The 20,860-nt window shown below is 36.7% G+C and overlaps 1 protein-coding gene across 2 annotated transcripts in view; it reads left to right on the forward strand.

The window, feature by feature from the left end:
• Window positions 1-20,860, forward strand: part of gab2 (GRB2-associated binding protein 2) — a 55,696-nt gene that overhangs the window by 29,268 nt on the left and 5,568 nt on the right. For both annotated transcript variants that reach the window (XM_043258925.1, XM_043258926.1), the window contains exons 3-7: window positions 13,837-14,068; window positions 16,415-16,989; window positions 19,209-19,306; window positions 20,267-20,552; window positions 20,696-20,786. In XM_043258925.1, the coding sequence (XP_043114860.1) occupies window positions 13,837-14,068; window positions 16,415-16,989; window positions 19,209-19,306; window positions 20,267-20,552; window positions 20,696-20,786 (1,282 nt within the window). The remainder of the gene's footprint in view (window positions 1-13,836; window positions 14,069-16,414; window positions 16,990-19,208; window positions 19,307-20,266; window positions 20,553-20,695; window positions 20,787-20,860) is intronic.

The following is a 20,860-nucleotide window of genomic DNA, read 5'->3' on the forward strand; positions in this document are numbered from 1 at the left end:
TCAGCTGCGCTGTGAGCATGAAAAATGGGAGAGACCCATTTGCCTCAGAGGAAGTTAGCATTGATAGCCGGTCGGCAGTGCATCGAGCTTTGCTGGAGCTTTGAGGACGTGAACTGCACATGTGATGGTTCAAGGGAACCAAACAAAAGTGTGTCAAGCGCAAATAAATGGAGTCTGATTCTGTAATTCTGAGTGGTTGAGCGCCGATGTGTATTAAGCGTAGCTAATTTTATGTCACATGACTGAAATGTCACACAACAGTCACGGCAGATGAAATACAAAGGAAAATGCATCCTTTAATAGTAAAATTATTGAGGTCAACGTATCTTTTTACAATCATTTTTCTCCTATTTGTAAAATAAATTGCTCGTTTTATTAGGCAAAACATTAAATTGATCAAAAATGTGAATAAATTCATTTTATTGCACTGTTTAAAGTTGATCAAAATAATAAATGTTTCTTGTGCAGCAAGCCAGCGCATTATGATTATGATTATAATCTTCACGATGTTGATTATAATAATGATTTCTATAGAATTATCTGACAAAAAAATTGATGCTGAGAATTCATCACAGGGGAAAAAATTATTACTAAAAATGAAACATTATCATTTTAAAGTATATTAAAATAAAAAACAATATTGTTAAATGTACAATATTAATGTTTTACAGAATTTTTGGTAGTGCTGTCAAATGATACATGAATGTATTTTATTTAAAAAATAAAAATGTTATGTTTATACATTTTAAATATTACATACCATCAGTAACATTAATATAAATATATACAGAAAATTCTAAATATATATACCGTATGTGTGCGTATTTATATATACATTATAAATACACACAGTATACACACATATATGATGTAAACAAAAACATTTATTTTGGTCGTGATTTATCGTGATTAATCTTTTGACAGCACAGAGTATAAAACTTATCACAGTTTTTCAATGTCCTCACCCCTCTGTGTCCGTGCAAGTTTCCACAGAAATCCAGGTCCAGCAGATTGAATGGTGTCAGTAAAGTGTCTGGCCACTGGAGAACAGACGTCTGCTCTCCAGTTTTAGCTGCGTGTTGGTCTCCTATACACTGAGCGCTGCGGTCATGACTTATTTTTGTAGGCCAAAACCCAGAAAAAAGTCATTTTCAAAGCCTTGCTTTGTTTATATGTCATGCTCTTACAAACCGTTCTACTTCAAAAACATACTTAAGGGAAAATGTTTTGAAAAATTCCCCTATTATGGCTAATGAAAGGTTAATTTTTTTGGTTGATATTCGTCAAAATATCAAAAGGTCAAAAAAAAGGTCAAAAAATTAGGCATGCACCGAATATTCAGCAACTGAAAAGGTTTGGCTGAAAATAGCAAATAACTGCTCTTTTGGTGTTTAGCCGCAAATATGTTGGCTGTAAAGGCATTTAAAAGTGTCAGAGAAAGACATCGAGAGACTGTTTAGCACTGCGTTTCATGTCTCCGATGAGAAGAGGAAGGGTGGATGTTGCTGGTTGATGACTGAATTCAAGAAATATCCTCAAGCGTTTAGTAAATAAGCTAAAAATATACATGCCTGATTCAAAAATGGCCAGACTTTCCTAACTTATTTATTTTAAGTTAATTTGTGCTTTGTTGGTATACTTATAGGTATATTTTAAGTAATGTTTAGTGTTAATAAACATTTGTAATTTTTTGGTATTTTTTTTTCTTTGAAATAAGTCAAAATATATGGGGGAAATAGGAAAACCAGTGTTCTGTATTTAGCTTTGCTTTGTGTACAGCGTTACCGGGGGAAAACGACATTTTTACCACCTAATGGTGAAAAATGAATTTGCATTTTCATTCAGGCCAGTGCTCAAAGCACCAGCAAGCAGGCGAGCAGTATGCTAATGTTTCATGTTGACGTCAATATAATACAGTTTGGGACTAATTTTAAAGGATCACTTATTTGGAAATAGGCTCATTCTCAAGCTCCCCCAAAGTTAAAAATATGAGTTTTACCGTTTTCGGATCCATTCAGCCGATCTCTGAGTGCGGATAGCACTTTTAAAGCTTAGCATAGATCATTGAATCCAATTAGACTATTAGCATCGCGTTCAAAAATGACCAAAGAGTTTTAATATTTTTCCTATTTGAAACTTGAGTCTTCTGTAGTTATATCGTGAGCTAAGGCGAGTTACTCGGCTGATATTTTTGCTATCCGCAAAAAGCCAATAGTGCAAAAATTCTATTGGTTCTGTGTTGAGGAAAGGAATGCTAAATAGGCCTGCAAAAATATGTCATCTCCGCAGCGCTCAATTGGAGGCCGTAAAGTCATAAATAAATAACGTTCACTAATGAGCAGGTAATGGACTGCTTGATGTCTCATGTCCTATATCCAGCGTTATTGTGAAGTGAAAACACGAAGACGTTTTTGGGTTTTACACGAGAAAAAGTCGTTTGAGGAGTCCAGCTTGCAGTTTTTTTCTCTTTGATGAAAGTGTCCCAGCTGATTTCTGAGGTCGTGACCTCTGTAGTAGCAGAACAGCAGGAGATCTTTGAACATGTTCTTACCAATATCTTCCACACCGAGGATACACCAATGTTTGAATGGTGTAGGTGGTGCAGCAGACATTGGAGGATTCTTTAGCTCTTTTTAAAGCTGGCTGCATTGATTCGACCTTTATGTCTACCAGTGAAGATTGTATTGTATTTTTAAATCCATTTTGTCTTCTTATGGTTATGGTTGTCTTCTTTGTCAATCCGTCATTACAAAATTGGGGTCAGGTTTGATTTTCTGCATTTTCGCATCTGAAGCCAGAATTTTAAAAGGAAAGTATATGAATGAACAATTCTGCAAAAGACTTATAGTTAAACAAAATACTTTTTTTTTTACACCTTGCTATGTTCTGCAACTCCCACAATCTAATCAACTCCCAGTGTATAAAATTAAGCCTCTTCCCACATTTTTTTCCGTTGAATATCCTGTTTCAATCAGACACACCAGAGTGCAGTTGTAAAGTCTGCTGTGAACACCATTTCATGTTGATTTTGATGGTACATGGGTGTATGCCTTTTGCTTTTCTTTGATGAATGCGTCTTTTGTTAGTCGTTTAAAGTGCTGTTATGTCTGTATATGCCACGATTTATCAGGATATACTCACAACCTGAACATAAACAAAACTATCTGATTGTCTGGGGTAAAAAAAAGTGTTCCCCACGTGGGGAATAAACACACAAAAAAAGTTTTTCCCCCTTTATTTGTATTTAGCTGGCATCAAATTAAAGAAAAAAGGAAAAGCAGTAACATTTCAAACCCTGTCCATTGGGAAGCTTTGGGGATTCCCTTGGTTAGTAGGATAGTAAGCTATTTTGTCTGTGGATTTTGAAATAGACATTGCTGGTTGAAGTTAAGGCCTGCGGTGCTGTGACTCTGTGTAGCCAAAACAATGATTCAGCGCTTAAGTCTGACGTGACTCTTATCTGTCTGCCCAAGTGTCTGCCTCCAGGTTTCATTTTCACAGTAAGTGTTTACTGAAGTGCTTGTATGAGTAATATGGCTGTCTTTATTCTGAGTAGCACAAAAAATTATATTTTGGAGACAGTAATATAATCAAAGACAGTGGGGCAAAGATAAAAACTATTTTAAATAGCGTTGTTAATGAAAAAAAAAGACGTTAAAAAAGTTAATCAAACTGATTTTAAAATTAAAAAATAAATATTAGATAAAAAAACAGAAAATTTGAAAAATCGGTAATAAAATTAATGAAACAAAAAATAATACTTAAACTGTAAATATATTTTTTTAAATTACAAAAGCATAAAAAAATCATAAAACTAATGAAATTGTAACAATTGAAATAAAAGCTACTTTTTAAAAAGCTAATCTTTAATACTTTTAAAAAACAGGATTTCTACAATTTACTAGTTTGCCCCACTTTTATCAAGTTGGAAAAATTGTTAATTTAATAATAATCTTTGACTAATCAATACAGTAGATTTGAAATGTCATAAATAAAGTCTATGAATAACTTACATTTTTTAATAAATATATATACAGAGGTAGCCAAAATAAAAAGGGCAAAAGCTGCAGAGGATGCTCACACAAAAGGTTTATGTAATGTCGGTAATAGAAGTTAACTGATGAAGAAAATCTATTCATTTTACAGCATTTTTACACAAGTGTCTAAAACAAGTACTGTAGCTTTGCAGGTAGGTTTCTTGAAGCGTCTTGAAGACATTGTTCTCCGCAGTTCTTGTGAATTGAGTCTGTCTCAGTTTGTTCACACGCTACAGCAAAACATAGAAATAACTGACTTAAAACCATTTTTAGATGGTGGAAATAGTAGTGTTATAATAACTTTGGCCATCACCGTATCAAAAATAAAACTAATTATTGAGTCAGATAGCTTTCTACTTGCTAGTATGTTTATTAATGCATTTGCAAATGCATTTTATGTTTGTGATGCATGGTAAGACCACAGGTCCTTTTAGTAAGACAGTGTGTGTGTGTGTGTGTGTGTGTGTGCTCCAGTGGGGGATGGTGCGACAGCAGCAGGCTGTTATCGATGCTCTGATCTGTCTGTCAGGTTTTGGCTGGGGTGCATGGGGATGGGATGGCAAGCTGCTCATGGGACAAACACCAAGGTTAGACAAGGGCAACCCAGCCCAGTGCAGCATGAGAACAGCCCCTCCCAAATACACACACAAAATGCCCTTCAATCTTATCGATTTTTGTTGAAATAACGAGACGCCATGCTGCTTTGGGGTCAGATTGCTGATGCCACTCAGCGCTCCGCTGCTCAGCATCCCAGAATCCCCGTGCTAATCGCTATAGCAGCGTACTTCAACTCCGTTACCTGATCCGAGCCCAATAGGTTCTGGCAACCTCATGGATTGTGGGCCAGGTTTGGATCAGGTTTTCATTTTGATTAGGCATCTGGTTGTTTAGTTTTTTTTTATGTAATATATAGTTTTTACTACCATGTTCCTACTATGTAGTACAGACAATAAACTGTATTTGATGAGTTGTGTCACTAAATTCACGATATTCATAAAACAGAAAGTGATAAGTACCTGGATGGTCTACTGTTGATGTTCTGAAGTGCACATCTGATGGACACTTTACTGTCCCGTGAGGCTAAGAGACAGGAGTCGTGAAGGTCACATGACGATGACTACATAAACGAATGCGGCGCTTTCACATTTCATTCATGCTACACGCAGTGTATTTTGTTATTATAAGAAAACGATATACTTATTTAAAATCAACGCCTTTGCGGAGAGAATGTTATTTCAGATGCAGCCTAGAGTGTGTTTACTTCTCAGAGCACTTTCAAATAATAGAGTCTTCGTTGAGACTTGATCGAGTCCACATTCTCAGGCGTATTACCTTTGGCCGTTAATGCCCGGTGAGATCATCCGTACAGAAATAGCACAGTTATCACATTTATGTCACTGACGTATGAAATGACGGATGTAATTTTGCTCTGCGCTTGGTGTGCTCGTAGATCTTTATGTAAATCTGTCTTGGCTACCAGGAGGGGATGAAAAGCGAGTCAAAATGAAAATGGAAAGAGCAGAGAGCCTCTATCAATCATAGCGGCGTTTACATCACCGAGCTCTGAAGAATTCCAGCTATTCCCTTTCCCGTGAATGAGACACCTGGCCTCTCATAAGAAAATAGCCAAATTCTCTATTTATCACACTGTAAGCTCATTAACTGGTGACTGCCTAAAACCTATACGAATGTAAGGCAAAGGTAGCGGCCTAACTGTATAGTGAACATGATTCAGACTCATGAGCTTTGGTGCTCATATGAGAGATTCAGGTTCAGTGCTAGCTGTGATGGGTCCTGATCCCATGAAATAATTGCATTCACTATATAATATTATAATTTTTATATACAAATTATATATATTATATATCTGTTCTCCTTTTGACAGTTGGCACAACTATCACTTTGATGTAAAAAAAATATCTTAAAAAATGTAAAAAGTTCATAAATAGATTGTAAAATGAATCCATATCCAATTAAGGAGTTTAGTCCAAATTTTTAAAAATGATCATTTGCCTTATATGATGAACATTCATATGAATCCATAGACTGCTATAAGTGATGGGCATCTCTCAGATTTCAGATTTCTTACATGTTCGACGCTGAGTAAATGATGACAGAATAACATTTTTTCGCGTGAGGCAACCCTTTAAACTGTAAACCAATTTACAGTAGTTGCAGAAGAGAAAATGAATTTCCATTTCCTTAATCTTAACCTTCACCGTTATCTATAGCTGAGGGTAATGTCAGCAGATGAGACTAAGCAAGACACAGTATTCAAGTACACTCTGTTCCTCTAAAGGCACTTCATGTCAGAATCGGCTCTCACGTTTTACACTGTTTACCTTTTCATTCATGAGCTTATGTTCAGTCAAAACACACTGTGTGTGGCACAGGACTTCTCCGTGTGTTGATTCTCCTGCATAAACAGTCGCCTTTTTTAGCTGCCAAGCGCCTCAATGGTCGTGTCTTGCCTTGCTTTGGAATCACTTCCTAACGCTCGGTGCTTTTTTCCTCTATTTTGTCCGTGGTGATTAATTACCCCTCGGCTGTGTCGCAGGCGAACCCGAAATGTCGAAGTGAGCTCAAATGAAATCTGTCCAAATTCGCCACCTCAGCACAAAAGCCTTTGCGATTCCTGACCAAACAAAATGAGATGAAAGAGGGCTTGTTCGGACAATGACAACTGGAAACAAATACAATCTCTTCTGATGACGCCCGTCCCGTTAGGCTGTAACATCTGCTCGAAAGATTACTTGCAGTAATCATATTCAGTATTCGTCTAACATTGTGGGTTTGAGAGGCTGCTTTTTCTATTCGAAGACAAATGCCAGGTGTGAAGATGGCAGAACAGGCAAAACTCTCCCACTCCAGATTATACTTAAGGGATGATAGAAAGTGAAGTTATACTGTTCCCTCGACACGAACGCTTGCATTTTCCAGTTACCGGCTTCAAGAATGTACTATAGCTCATGTTGTCCATAACTGGGGTTGCTAGGATGTACTAAATAACGTTAAAAACACAATGAGATCATCAAGACCCAGCCCAAAATGCATTCATTTTAAGATGAGACACTTAAAAAGGAAGCTTTGTTCGGCTTAAAGTCAATGTAAAAAGACGTCTGCAACCCAAAACTTAAAAGGGATATCAGCCAAAAAGGGAAGCGCCAATCTATTTTGTTGTTGTAGTTTGTTTGATATATGAAAATATGGAAATATACATAAAACACACGCACAACTGTCCCAAGAAATATATAAAAAATTTAAATACAGGATTCAAACCGCCGTGAATTTTTTACATGATGCATGCATGACCTTTTTTTTTTATATAATAATAATAATCGCAAAAAATACAAAAAATAAATAAAAACACATCAAAATAAAGTGTGACGGCACCTGCTATTGAAGAATTTTAGGTGCATTTAAAAATCGAGTAAATGCAATAAAAAAATATATTATGGTTGTGTTTTTATGTTATAAGGCAATTATTAAAATGTGGATTTAATTAGTATTATTAAATGTGTAAAAATGTTCATTACGGCAGTCAAATAGTACTTGTTTTTTATACACTGGCTAATATGTCTAATTTTCAACGAAAAAAATGCCAACTTCTGTACATAAAACTGCTAAGGATGGTAACACTGTCCATGTCTGTATGAAACACTGTCTGTCTGCAGTGAACCGTGGCTTTCTCCTGACCTCTGTTTGTATCTTAGCTTTAGCGTATCATCTGCAGGAAATGCAGCGTAGACTGGAGGCTGCAGCTCCTGTAAGAATGAAATCACCCCAAACCAGATGATGTATTGGGCCTGACAAAGCACGGCTGCCCCACCAATTGATCAGTCAGAGCTACTGAGTCTAATTGATGCTGCTGTGTGGTCAGAGCAGCGCTCACATGACGCAGAGACTGCATGAGAGGGGGTTGGGGGCTAATACTGGAACATGATGCTCATATTGACCTCTCTCTCGGTTTGACTACCTAGCTTTCTCTATAGATTCCTTTTGCGGCATATGTTTGAAATTATTGTGGATATTTGTGTTATAGCTTCCATATGTTGCTTGTAAAGACATAGATAGAATCTAAAAACATACAAGCATAAGGTGGTTTTTGGCACATGGTAGCTGATTGTTGTTTGTCTGAAGTGGTTAACCAGTGCTACCCAGCTTGACCAAGATGGTCAACCAGTTAGACCCCAGCCTCACCATATGGTAGTCCTGCTGATCCACCATCTGGACCAACTTGGACCAGTTAATAACCATAAATGTTACCAATTAAAGATAGTTTTAGCAGAAGAAGGCTTTGATTTTCTGATCTATAAATATGACTGTTTCCTTGTTTGTTTGTTTTTAAGGAAAGAAACAAATTGAATGTTACGGTGAACACTTACAATGAAATTCGATGGAGGCAATCATTGAGAATTTTGAAGCACAAATTGGAAGCTGCTAAAACCTTGAAAAACTGTTAACATTGGTGAACTAAACTATTTGAACTGTTTGTGTTGTGTTGTCATTGCAGCATAAAATTGTGTTTGGCTTTACACAGATTTTCACAATAATGTTAACATGCTTATTGTCTTCGTCCTGTGTGCAGTGACATTTTAGTATTATATACCACTGTAGTATTTTTTTTTTATATTTCAACTAATATGAATAAATATTTTTATAAATTTTATAAATTTAAATATTTTATTTACTTTTTTGTCTACCAGCCAAAAACTATAAATCACCGAAAGCAATAGTGCACCTCTTCTAAATGTGAGTCCCATAAACATTGTGCCAAAGTTGAATATTTTAGAAAATGGTGCAGTATAGATTTTCCTGTTCCTCGTTAAATGGATTGACTCATACAGTTAGTGAAATTACTATGATGGGCACTAACATACTAGAAGGCAGAATAGATAAGCGCATATGGGCCGTAACACCACAAGTATTGTTGTTCCCTGATAAGCCGTTCCATTATGCTGAAGAGTAACCCCAAAATGACCAGAGATGCTATTAAGGGCTGACGTCAATCTCATTAAGGAAAATGCATTCTCCCAATTTAAGGAATGCAAATGGTTCCTGGCATGCCATTTGGGATTTGACGTATTGTTGTCTGAGCGTTCATGGGACCCCGGAGACAATAACAGGCTGTCTTGTCTGGCCGTAGGTCGTGTTGGAGAAGTCATAACTGAAGTCAATTTTCTGGACTCTGCCCTCGACCCCTGAAGGCACTTTTCCTTAAGTACTGTCTCTCACTGACACTGTTAGGAAAATTGCTTTTCACTTTTAACCAGCCAGGCATAAAAACCCACTCTGGAAGGAAAGTGAGCCTGGTTGCTCCTTCCAAAAGGCCTTTTATTAATATCACTCTTGGATTTTTTGGTTATGATACTAATGTTTGTGGTTAAAGGAGCACAGAAATCATTCTGATATCCAACAGTATTACATTTTTAACTTAAAAGTATAGTGTTTTCATGTTTTCTTTCTCCCTACATCGAGATAAAATGTTATAATTGGGTCATGCCTAATTTTGTATTCAATGTATATCGCATTATCAATTGTCCTTGGATGACTTTCGTAGTGAGGCAACATGGACAGGAAATGAGATCAAGATAAAGGCTGCCTTGTCCCGCTCTCCACACCGGGCCTACTAATTTTGGACTCCTGAGACCCAGCAAACTAACTGCATTAGATTGTGATTGCTCGATATCACAAAACGTGATGTATATAGGCTACAGTGGGGTTCCATGCTTGTTCATCGTTTTAAAACTAAATCTTAAATTATATCATATATTCAAATTAAATATATTTTTATTAATTGATTAAGCTTTACTATTTGATTATTCACAGGTTTAAATTAAGAATTTCTAATTGATTAAAATGAGTTGTTTTTTTATAGATTGTCATTAAAAAATACTCTTTAGGTCTTTTTTTTATATCTGAAGAGTATTTAAAATGTATCCTGATCAGGTTCTGTTTATGAATTTCTGTTGTTTAAGAGCTAGGTGGTTGCCATATGGCTATATGAATAAATTATAAATTAGACCTTTTTTTAGTTTAAATGTTCAAATCTAATCCATGTATAATACCAAGATGTATAGAAATTGTGTTTCCATTTTCTAAATTCTAAATGGAATAAAAATTGGCACTATTTTCTAAATGCAGGTTATTGATTTTACCTTGATTCATTCATTTAGTGTTATTTATTTTAGGTTGCCATTTTCAGTCAACTCATAGTTCAATTCATTTTCTGATGAAATGACAGATTTGTGATATTAGGGATGTGTTATTTATGATATGATATTATGACTTTTTTTCAATTTCTGTAAACTAAGGTCAATAAAACAACAACCTATTTCCTTGACATGGTTGAGTCAATGTAAAACAGAAGGCCTATCACTCATCCTAATTCTGCCACTAAGCCATCACGGGTCTTTCATGGGTTGGGTCTCCTTATTACTTGTCATTCATTTGTGATTAGCTTCAAGATAATCAAACGCAACGCAGCCGTGTGTCATTCCCTGCACTAAAATGCCTTTAGCTCATTGCATTAGTCCATATTACATGACAGATGCAAACCTTCTCAATCTGAGCACCTCATTCCCCCGTCTCACTTTCCCGCTCTCAGAGGAGGGTCACAGAGTGCACTTCTCCACCAAATCAATACAGAAATGGCGGTTAGTGAACTCATATACAGAGCTCTCTAAAGCAACTGGAGGAGTTCTGCCTCATGTAGCCTGGGAGCTTTGGGCTCCTGAGAAACAATGGACTAATTGAGGACCTACAGCAGACCCCTGAAGCTGTGGCCAGGCCTGATGGTGTTCTGTTGTTCAGAACAGGAAAAAGAAGGGCTATCTTCTATCTTCTCTCTGTACATCTCTCCCTGTGCCCCAGGCAGCAATTTTGGCCTTATTTATGACCCAAAATCAGTCGCATTCTCAGTACCAAACTATTATCACGTTATATGCACAAGCCTAGTAGTCAATCAGACCTCATTGACAAACCAGAACTGTGAAGAGTCGTTTACATGCCGTTTTAAATTTTCGTACACATTTAGCCAATCAGCTTACACTGACATCACCAACAGTTCCTGGAAACTATTTTAGAACCTACTCTGAATAAGGAGCTAATTTAGTTCCTCCAAACATAGTTCTCTGAGCTAAAATCGTTTCTTGTTCCTGCGGTGCAAACACCCTAAAAACTGGGTAGTACCACAATTAGCTATGAAACAGTTCAATACAACAAACCACTGAAATATAACACGAGAAGCAAATAGGAACTAAAGAAAGGAAGTCAAATAACATAAAGCAGGAAACGCTTGATTGAAAGTAAAATAGACAACATAGAAACATGACTAGATTTGAACTGAAAGCACAAAACATGAACAAAAATCTGATCAAATTAACTAACAGTACAACATTTGTGGTTTTTTTTTTAGCTTTTGTCTAGTGTTTGTGCTTTTTAAAGAATCACATTAACTTACTCTAAACACTTGAAGCACAGAAGCAACATAGAACAAACAAATAGTGACTTCCAAAGTTGAACACGTCTTTGTGTTCTGTGTATTATTTGAGCTTATCATGTTAGCTTAGCAACAAGCTACTCGCAAACCCTTGGATTTCAGTATTTGCATGTGCTATTTATTTTTGAGCTTATTTGAGTATTACATTAACAACTTTAGCACATGTTAACAGCAAACTCTTGGAACTCGGTATTGTCTGTGCATGCCTTGTATTTTTGTAGTCATTAGAATATCATTTTAACTTAACAAAATGGTGATGTCAGACTTTGAAGTGAATGCGAAATACTGCACATAGTCTGAGTACGCTTACCAATAAGTAGTGTGCTTCAAGTTTATTTTAAGTTTTATATTTTAAGTATATTTTATGTAGTAAATATAAAAATAACAGTGTACTAGTAGCATACTTGTAAATGTACTAATTCAATACTTTTTTCAATTCTTTCTATTATATAAAAGTATACCTTTAAGTATAACAGTAGTAAACTTTGAGTAAACAACTAGTTTACATCTGTGTTTTAGCTTGTACTGCAACTATACTAAAAGTGAGCTTATAGGTGTACTGATAGCACAATAGCACACTTTAAAATATAATCTCAGTAGTACACTCATGAGGTTTTTTTAAGTGAACTTTACGTCATACTATATTGCTATGTCCCTATTTAGGTATTTTTGTTAGCTACTATATCCATATTTAGGGGTGAATGTGGGCAAATTTCAATAAAAATTTAAAAAGAAATAAAGACACAACATTTTTAACAAATTTTTGAAAATTCTGTACAGAATATGTATACTGCAAATCAAGTCAAATATACTTAAAAGACATTTGAAGTGTGTTTCTGAGAAGTACATAAATCCCATTTCTGGGAATTACATAAAAAGTAGAGTAAAAGTATACTTGCCTATTATAAGTTTAAAATAAGTATACTAATAGCACACTTGAATAAAATTCGGTTCCATGAGGGTAGCTACAACATTTAAATTTGAACTTAATTTCCTGACTCTTAAAAAGTGCATTCTATATAATATGGATATGGGTAGAATGAATTAAATATGGACAAATGAAATACGATACTTCTTCTGCCATGTTGTTTCTTCACTGCCAGTCCTCTCCAAAACTGATTCTGTTATGTTTATGTTTATCATTGTAAAGATGCTTTGATAGTCTGTATATATAAAAGTGCTATAGAAAAATGGGGAATATGACTGTGACTGTGTGGCTATCCTGTTAACTTAGCAACATGGTAACATCAAACCTTTGGATTTCAATATTTGTGTTATTCTTGTGCTACCATTAGCTTATTTAAAAAATTAGCCATGTGCTAGTTGAGTCTCTCATGTACTTCGAACTTGCGCGATGCATGTTAGCCGTGTTGTTGCCTATAGAGCATTCCAATTCTCTCATGGTTAGAATGCTGCCTTTGTGAGTAGTAGGCAACAAGCTTATCAGTTTTAGAACAGAGCACAATAGTTCAATGTGTAATGTGCCCAACAATTCCCAGGATGTGTGGATAAATGTTTTGCTCCTCATTGCTGCAAGTATGCAGTACTACAGTGCAAGTGCAGTAGACCTGCTTTTCCGCCCAATCCGCCTCCTCATTCTATCTCTAGTTCTTTGTCTGTGTGTCTTTCTCTTTCCCTCTCTTACTCTCTGCCCTTCTCAGGGGCAGATCGGAGGGGTTGTAGGAGGAGGGTCATATGCACTTCCTGGTTTTGGCTCGCTGCCTGGTCTATTTTAAGTTCAGAGGCCTGAGATTTTTCTTTGGCTAACCCATCCAGTACAAATCAGGGATGTCACAGAGAAACAGCCCAAAGCAAAGGCCATGATGTTCACATAGCGCTGCGATGACGTAGAAAAACAGATACCAATCAAGTGGCTTGACTTGCAGCCTCAGAATAATAATTCTTGCAGTCTTCTGTGAATGCCCGTTCAGTGCTCATCCTGAAGAAAGATGGGACGTCTGTATTGACTGAATTTAGGAATGCACGCATGGATTTTACTGGCCAAAAGCCTTAATTGACTTTTTTCGTGACTACATTGATCACTGCCAGAAAATGGACGAAAGTGGCTTGTGTTATTGAACTTTATAGATCCAAAAAAAAGCAGCATGTTGCAAATATGGTGAACTTCTCACGTTCAGATGATCAATGTCCTGCTGCCTTTGTGACAGTGTTGAGTGTTTGCCCAAGGTAAAAGAGGAACTCTCGGTTCACTAAAATGAAAGCAAAGCTGCTTTTCTAAATTCCATTGGTTGTGTATTCGAATTCCTAAAGGTGTGTTTTTCTCGTTTCTTCTTATAGATGAGAGAGCGTCAACCACCCACATTTCACGCTCCTTGGCTAATGATCTAGGTGGCTCTCTGGCACCTCTGATTGGTGAACGTAAAACGTCTGTACCCGCCCACTCCAGCCAGCCGATGCTTTTCACATTCGACATACCTGTACGTCACTCCCACAGCACTCTGTCTAATAGTGCTCCTCAGGACTACCTCTTTCTCCATCAGTGCATGAGCCGCAAGAGTGAGAGTGCCCGGTAAGAGCCGTATTTTCTCTGGAGATGTGCTCATATTACAACCTTTATAGCTTACAGACCGAAAAAAACTAACTAGATATTGTCTGCAGTACTGGAAGCACTTTATTTCAACATGAAGAAAAAAGCAAGGTCAATAAGTCTCAGATAAAGTATCAGATAATTAGACTTTTTTAGGATAGGATGTAAAATGGTGCAATTCCCTCGAAAAAACTGTGAATATTTAAACTGGATGAATGCATAATGATGTTTGTTAAAAAATACAACATTTTTGAGAAATGCTTTTGTCAAGCTCCCTTAACCGTCTCACACACATATTCATCTGTGCAGAGTGCCTTCTTTATTTAAGGTAGCAGCATCCAGACACGTATCATCCTTCATATAAAGAGCTGTCATGTACTGATGTATGATCTCTAGAGAACCGAGCATAGATCAAAAATCATGTAATGAAAATTATGCTGGATATTGATAAACCATTATGATAGAAAATAGTTGCTGATGCCAGTGGATCGGAAGTCGATGCTGTGGTGGTGTTCGTATAAAAGACAGAATAGAGTGTGTGTTAAAAGCACACAAATCTCAAAAAACTGCCAATAAATGACTGACCCTAGCTTCTTCTTTTTTTTCTTTTTTTTTTTACATTGCAGAATTTTTCAATGGTAGCTAAACTGCGCTCCGAATATTGGTTTATATAATTTAAACATACATAGATGTACTGCCTTTCGTAGCAATCTGTATTACAGTAATTTTTCTAAATTATTTTTCTAACTTAACATTTCGATAAGGAAATGATATATAATATGCTAAACTGAAATAAAAATAACATCTCAAAGCAAAGCATTCAAAACATTTGGATTTGGGGTAAAATGTTGCCCTCTGTATAGACATATACCAGTTTTAATTCTTGTCATCTGGGATATGAGATCATCTCTGCAGGGTTAGGATTGATGTTATTAGGTCATAAGCGAAAGTGTTTTGCTTCAAACAAACACCTATGAGACCTTCCTACAAATTCAGGAGCAGGCATTGAAGTATTGTAGTGTTTGCAGAAGGATTCACTTACAGGATGTGCTCATCAGTCATTTCACCCTGATTCACTTCCTTTGATTATAATCCTGGTGAAATAACGCCAAACGAAACAAAATTGTGTTATAATGCCTCTGGATAATCAAGCCATCAAAGTTTACCATGCCTACCATTTATTTCATCTCCCGAACTAAGTCTTTTCGCACATTCGTTTAATTTAAATCCTGCAGAAAGCAAACAAATTTGTGTTATCCCATGTGTGCCAGGCGTGCAAGTTTTACTGGGGGAATACCCATGATATCCATCATCACTACCCAATATAGAGTGTCATAAACATTCATCATACATTATCATCCAATAACAGTCAGTACATGTATACAGCAGACGTTAAAATCAAATAAAAAAACTTCTGTAAGCCAGAAACAGTGAGACAGAGAACTCCACTGCCTCCAGTGGTTAAATCTAAACATTACACAAATACAGTTTGTTTTTTTTTGTGTGTGTGCTTATATCCAGTGCTGTTATTGTTAACTGAAAGTATTAAAAGTCATTTTCTTTCATTTAAAATAAAATACAAATATTGAATAAAAATCTGAAATGAATATAAAAACTGTTAAGTTAAAAAGTAATAAAATTAATAATACTGAAATATATTTAAAAAGGGAGATTAATCAAATTAATGCAAAATGAGAAACACAAATAAAAGTTTTTACACTATTAATAATATAAAAATACTAAATGATATTAAATAACACATTTTTAAAGACCCCTTAGCCAGCATATTAGAATTCTATACTTAATTTTTATGTGCTATAGAATACTGTGCACATTTGATTTGTCAAAATATGCACTATGCAGAGCACATTGCATGCAATACTGTATCCCACAATGCAATACGATGCAATGACCATGCAATGTCCATTTCTAGTGTGAGTTGTGAGTAAATGTAAAATGCAAAAACAAAAAAACTCCTCTCTAAGATGATAACGGCATGCCACGCATAAACATAATGAGGTCACGTGACAAATACATTGTTATTTAGATTCCGTTTTCAATTAATTTATGACATTTTGACATGTTATATTGTGGTTGATATTAAAAGATTCACCCTGCGGTCAGTAACGTGTCGTAAATATAGTTTGCCTTGTCAACATTTGCATGAGTGATTAGTGTTATTTATAGCAAAGGCTAATAATAGTCTGGCTGTTGTAGATTAGATTATTTTTTTCTTTAAATAAAGACTGTGTGAGAAAATAAATGATCATAAACTAATGTTTGACTGCTCATCGTAAATAACGAACCAATGTCACTTTGTTCCCCAAGGAGTGCCAGTTTCTCGCAGGCCTCGCGCAGCAGTCTTCTGGTGGGCAGTGACTCAGCCGTTCAGAGACTCACTCACGGTTTCTCTCACTGTCTGAATGGCATGGGCGCCCAGCTTCACGGTTTCTACAGCCTTCCCAAACCCGGCAAAAATCAGCAGCCCCCTTCGCGGACCGACTCACGCGACGCTTGCTATGTTCTGCCCAGGGGTTACAGCTCTGAAGGGGCGTCAGAGCTCGAATCAGATGAAGTCTACACCTATAAGACCCCCAATAACACTCTAGCAGCCCCCCAAACCAATGAGCAGAGGGCCCTCGATAACTATGATTTACCCAGCGTTCCTGGTTCCGTCTATCAGATCCCTCGATCGTTTGATAAGAACCACAATGCCCTGATGCCATCCAGTGCTGACTCCACAAATGCGCCTCCTCCTAGACCTCCCAAACCCAGCCAGGGCTCAGAGACGCGGTGGGGCAGCCCGCTATCCATGGGGGCTCAAAATGGAGAGGTCTCCACAGTGTCCGTCATCCCCAGGAGGAACACACTGCCGGCGGTGGAGAACATCAAGCTTCACAGAGGTAATGCACTCACAATCTGGATCACTTTTAGGAATCTGTTTATGTTTAAGTCTCATCTTCTCTCCTTTCCTCATTCTGTCTAGTATCTTTTCTAATTGTGGCTGTTACTTTCTATGTTGTCTCTTCATTTTAATCTAGTCTCTTACTGTATCTCAGTTTAGTTTTCTCTTATTTTGTCTCATCTCATCTTTCCTTTTTTCCCCTCATCTCTTCTCATTTTGTATTTCTCCTTTCGTCTCTCTTTTCCTGTCGTTTTGTCTTGTCTCTCTTCCCAATTTGTCTGTTTTTAACTTTGTCTCCACCTGTCTCAATGTGTCTCTGTCGCTTTAATGTTCTTCTTTCATCTCATCTTGTCTCGTCTACAATTTCTCTTGCTTTGTACCTCCTCCTGGTCTGTTTTCATAGTTTCTATTTCTTGTTTCACTTTCTTTAGTCTCCTCTCTTCACTTTTTGTTTGTATGGTCTCTTCTAATCTTTTCTCCTTTTTTTTTTTTTTTGTTTGGTTTGATTGACTTGTTGGAATTCTTAGTTACAGAAACAGAGAAACAAATAATAATTAGCGTAGCTTCTGTTCCATCCAAGCAAAAACGATTTTGTTCAACCTAAGCTAAAGAATATTAATGTGTGTTTCATCAGATACAACTAGTACAAATATTAGATGCATTATCTGAATTCTTGGCTAAAATGAAGGCTATTCCAGTTTGGGGGCAAAATGTGAAAAAGCTTTACCTCCTTTGCTATCCGAGGTCCTACCGAAATTCCAGAGTTTTGTGCCCTTATGGACCGGATTGGATTTTAGCATGGTAAAAGAATATTTAGTAACTGATTTTGAACTTAATATGTAGCCAGTGCAGAGACTCTAAAATAGGGTACTATAATTATATTTTCTAGACCTGGTAAGCACTCTAGCATTGGCATTTTGGACTATCTTTAGCTTGTTTTTTGAAGATGCAGGACAACCAGCTAGCAGTACATTACAATAGTCCAGTCTAGAGGTCACGAATGCATGAATTAGCTTTTCTGCATCATAAATAGATAACATGTTTCATAGCTTGGCAATGTTTCTAAGTAACAGTAAAAATACATCTGTTTAGTAGAAAATTGTAATTCAAGAGATTCTGTTCATTTTTGTTTATTTTGGTCCAATACATACTATCTGTCTTTTTGAATTTAATAGGAGAAAATGATTAGTCATCCAATCTTTTACATTTTTAAAATGTTATCTTAGATCATTTAGAAATGTCATCTGGTCTTGTTGAGATATATAGTATATAGCAGAGGACCCAGGACAAATCCTTGCGGTACTCCGTTGATAATTGAGATGACTCTCCTCTCATCTCTACCCCATCTTCTATGATTCTTTTAGTATTCTTGTTTTCTTCTTGTCTTGTTTTTTCGTCTCACCATCATTTTGTCCATTTTAATGTTGTCTTGTCTCTTCTTTCTAATTTAGCCTTTTTATTTTAACGTTTGATCTTCTCTTATTTTCTCTCATCCTGTTTTGTCTCTCCACTTGATCTCATGTGGTCTCTTCTCTAATTTTCCATAAGCTTTATGAACTCATTACATGACCATAGATCAGTTTTATTACTAATTGATTTACCTCTCTACACTTATCGGGCAGTCCATTTAGGCTTTCAGCTAAATATTGTTTTTTTTTTTTTCATTTTGGGGGTGGGGGTTGTTTACCTTTCCACTATCTTTCATTCTGTTTCTTTTCTGAATGTGTACATCCGATTTGAAACCAAGAGGCAATATGGTCAAGGTTTACTCTGCTCTGTTAGAAGGCTAATGAAATTCAAGCCATGCAGGCAGCCCCAGAATGGCTTGTTCCGGCCTGATAAGCAGTGAAAAAAAAACAGCAGACACAATTCAGTGATTTCCTAGTGGTTCGGGCTCAGCAAGGCCAGACTAGTTTGTCTGCAGGAATAGGAAATGACCTTTTGACCATCCTTGCCTGATTCCCACACCTGTGTTTGGCAGTCACGCTTTCAGAGAGGTAAACTGGGAGGCAATGCAGAATATGAAAAAATGGCCACATAAGTAATGCCTTTGTTTGAAGATGTTAAAGAAATGACTGCTAGATGGAATGAACAGCTTGTGTGTCTTGTGACTTTTTCTTTGATTATGACCCAGGCTTGAGGTAAACATTTTCCCTGAACTCCTTACTTGGTGGACTTTTTACATGATTTTTTTTTGTACTTGCTCATGTGTTTTAGGATCCTCTTTTGAGACCAGCAATAACCAAAGGCCAGTCTATTTCAACAATTCTGGTCAGTCAGTGGAGTCTGTAAACGATGGCTTCAGCTCATACCTGGTAAAGCGGCTTTTATATCATATCTACATTTAAGGGTCATTCACAAGAAAAAGGTGCCTTTGTGCCATGTTTATTGAAAAAATTTTAGACCAATGGAGTCAACTACATGTATTGAGTCAACTGAAGGCAAACGTAGTGAAAAACTCAAATGCAGTTTATTTACAAAAGAGCAATCCACAATCCAAACAGAGACTTGACATAAATAGACTTGACAAACTGACTTGAAATGAACAGACATAGCATGAACAGACTTGGAGGCAGCAGCAGGTTACAACATCAATACACTGCAAAACGACAACGGAAACATGGCTACTTATAGCAAACACTGGGGATCACATGGCACAATGAACAAGAGAACCAATCAGAACAGGACACATACAACAGTGCAGAGACGAGGGCAAAGATGAAGAAAGAAAGATGAAGCAAACAGGGACTGTGAATAAAGTACAAAATAAAAGACAGAACAGAACATGAAACAGAACCCAAACCCCACATTACAATTGCATTTAAAATGTTTTGAGGTAGACCTTTACAGGGTTGAAAGGCAGAGCAAAAATAATAATGTACAAAAATAAGTGCAACACAACATATTACTTATAGTCATGGCATTGTGCCAGCTAGTAAACTTAGATAAACTTAGATTTTGATGTCATTTCTGTGTAACTGCAATGACTTACAGCGTTTTATTCTAAAATTAATTTAGCATTACACACTAAATGTGACTAAGAGTCACATCTATCAAATAATGTAATTAAGTTCAGCATCCTGTTAATTATATCCGTAGTAAGTCATAAAGACACAAATGGCACCATTTCCTGACAATGACCTCATAACTCACAGTCACAAACTGACAATAACAAGTCTATTCAAACTACACAAGAACAAATGGTGTGTGTCACAGTGGTTTCCACCACTGATCTGGAAACTGTGTAAGCTGGATTGTTCTTCTTTCTTTTACAGAGAACTAAAGCCCCATTGACCCGCTCCGATAGTGCCGGCTCTGAGGATAACTATGTACCCATGAATCCCGGCTCGTCCTCCTCCCCTCTCAGTGCCGCCCTGGCTGACAGTCCTAAAAATAATTATATTCCCATGAGCCCGGGTCCTCACCATTTTGATTTCCCAGGATTTTCAGCGACATTACCAGCCAGGAAGGGCAGTACGGCATCGCTATGTCTCCGACCTGGCCGACTTAGTGACGTCACACCACCACCGATTAACCGCAACCTTAAACCCAACCGGACTAGTGAGTGTCACTAACAAAAGTTCCCATGCTTATTTTCTGTCTTTGTTAAAAACAAGAAAATTCAATCGAGATTAATTATACAAATGTCTATTGCACAATTCTTTTACATATTAAACACAATGATTGTTTGTCTTGGTTTTCAGCAAAACCTACACCTCTTGACTTAAGGAACAATGGCATCATTGATGAACTTCCCTTCAAGAGCCCCATCACCATGTCTTGGATCAGACCAACGTGAGTGGAATGTAAAACTACAAGTGAAAACACACTGAAATTATTAAAACCATTATGTGTTAACAACTTATTTA

This window comes from Puntigrus tetrazona, chromosome 15, assembly GCF_018831695.1.
Source record: "Puntigrus tetrazona isolate hp1 chromosome 15, ASM1883169v1, whole genome shotgun sequence".
Classification (NCBI taxonomy): domain Eukaryota; kingdom Metazoa; phylum Chordata; class Actinopteri; order Cypriniformes; family Cyprinidae; genus Puntigrus; species Puntigrus tetrazona.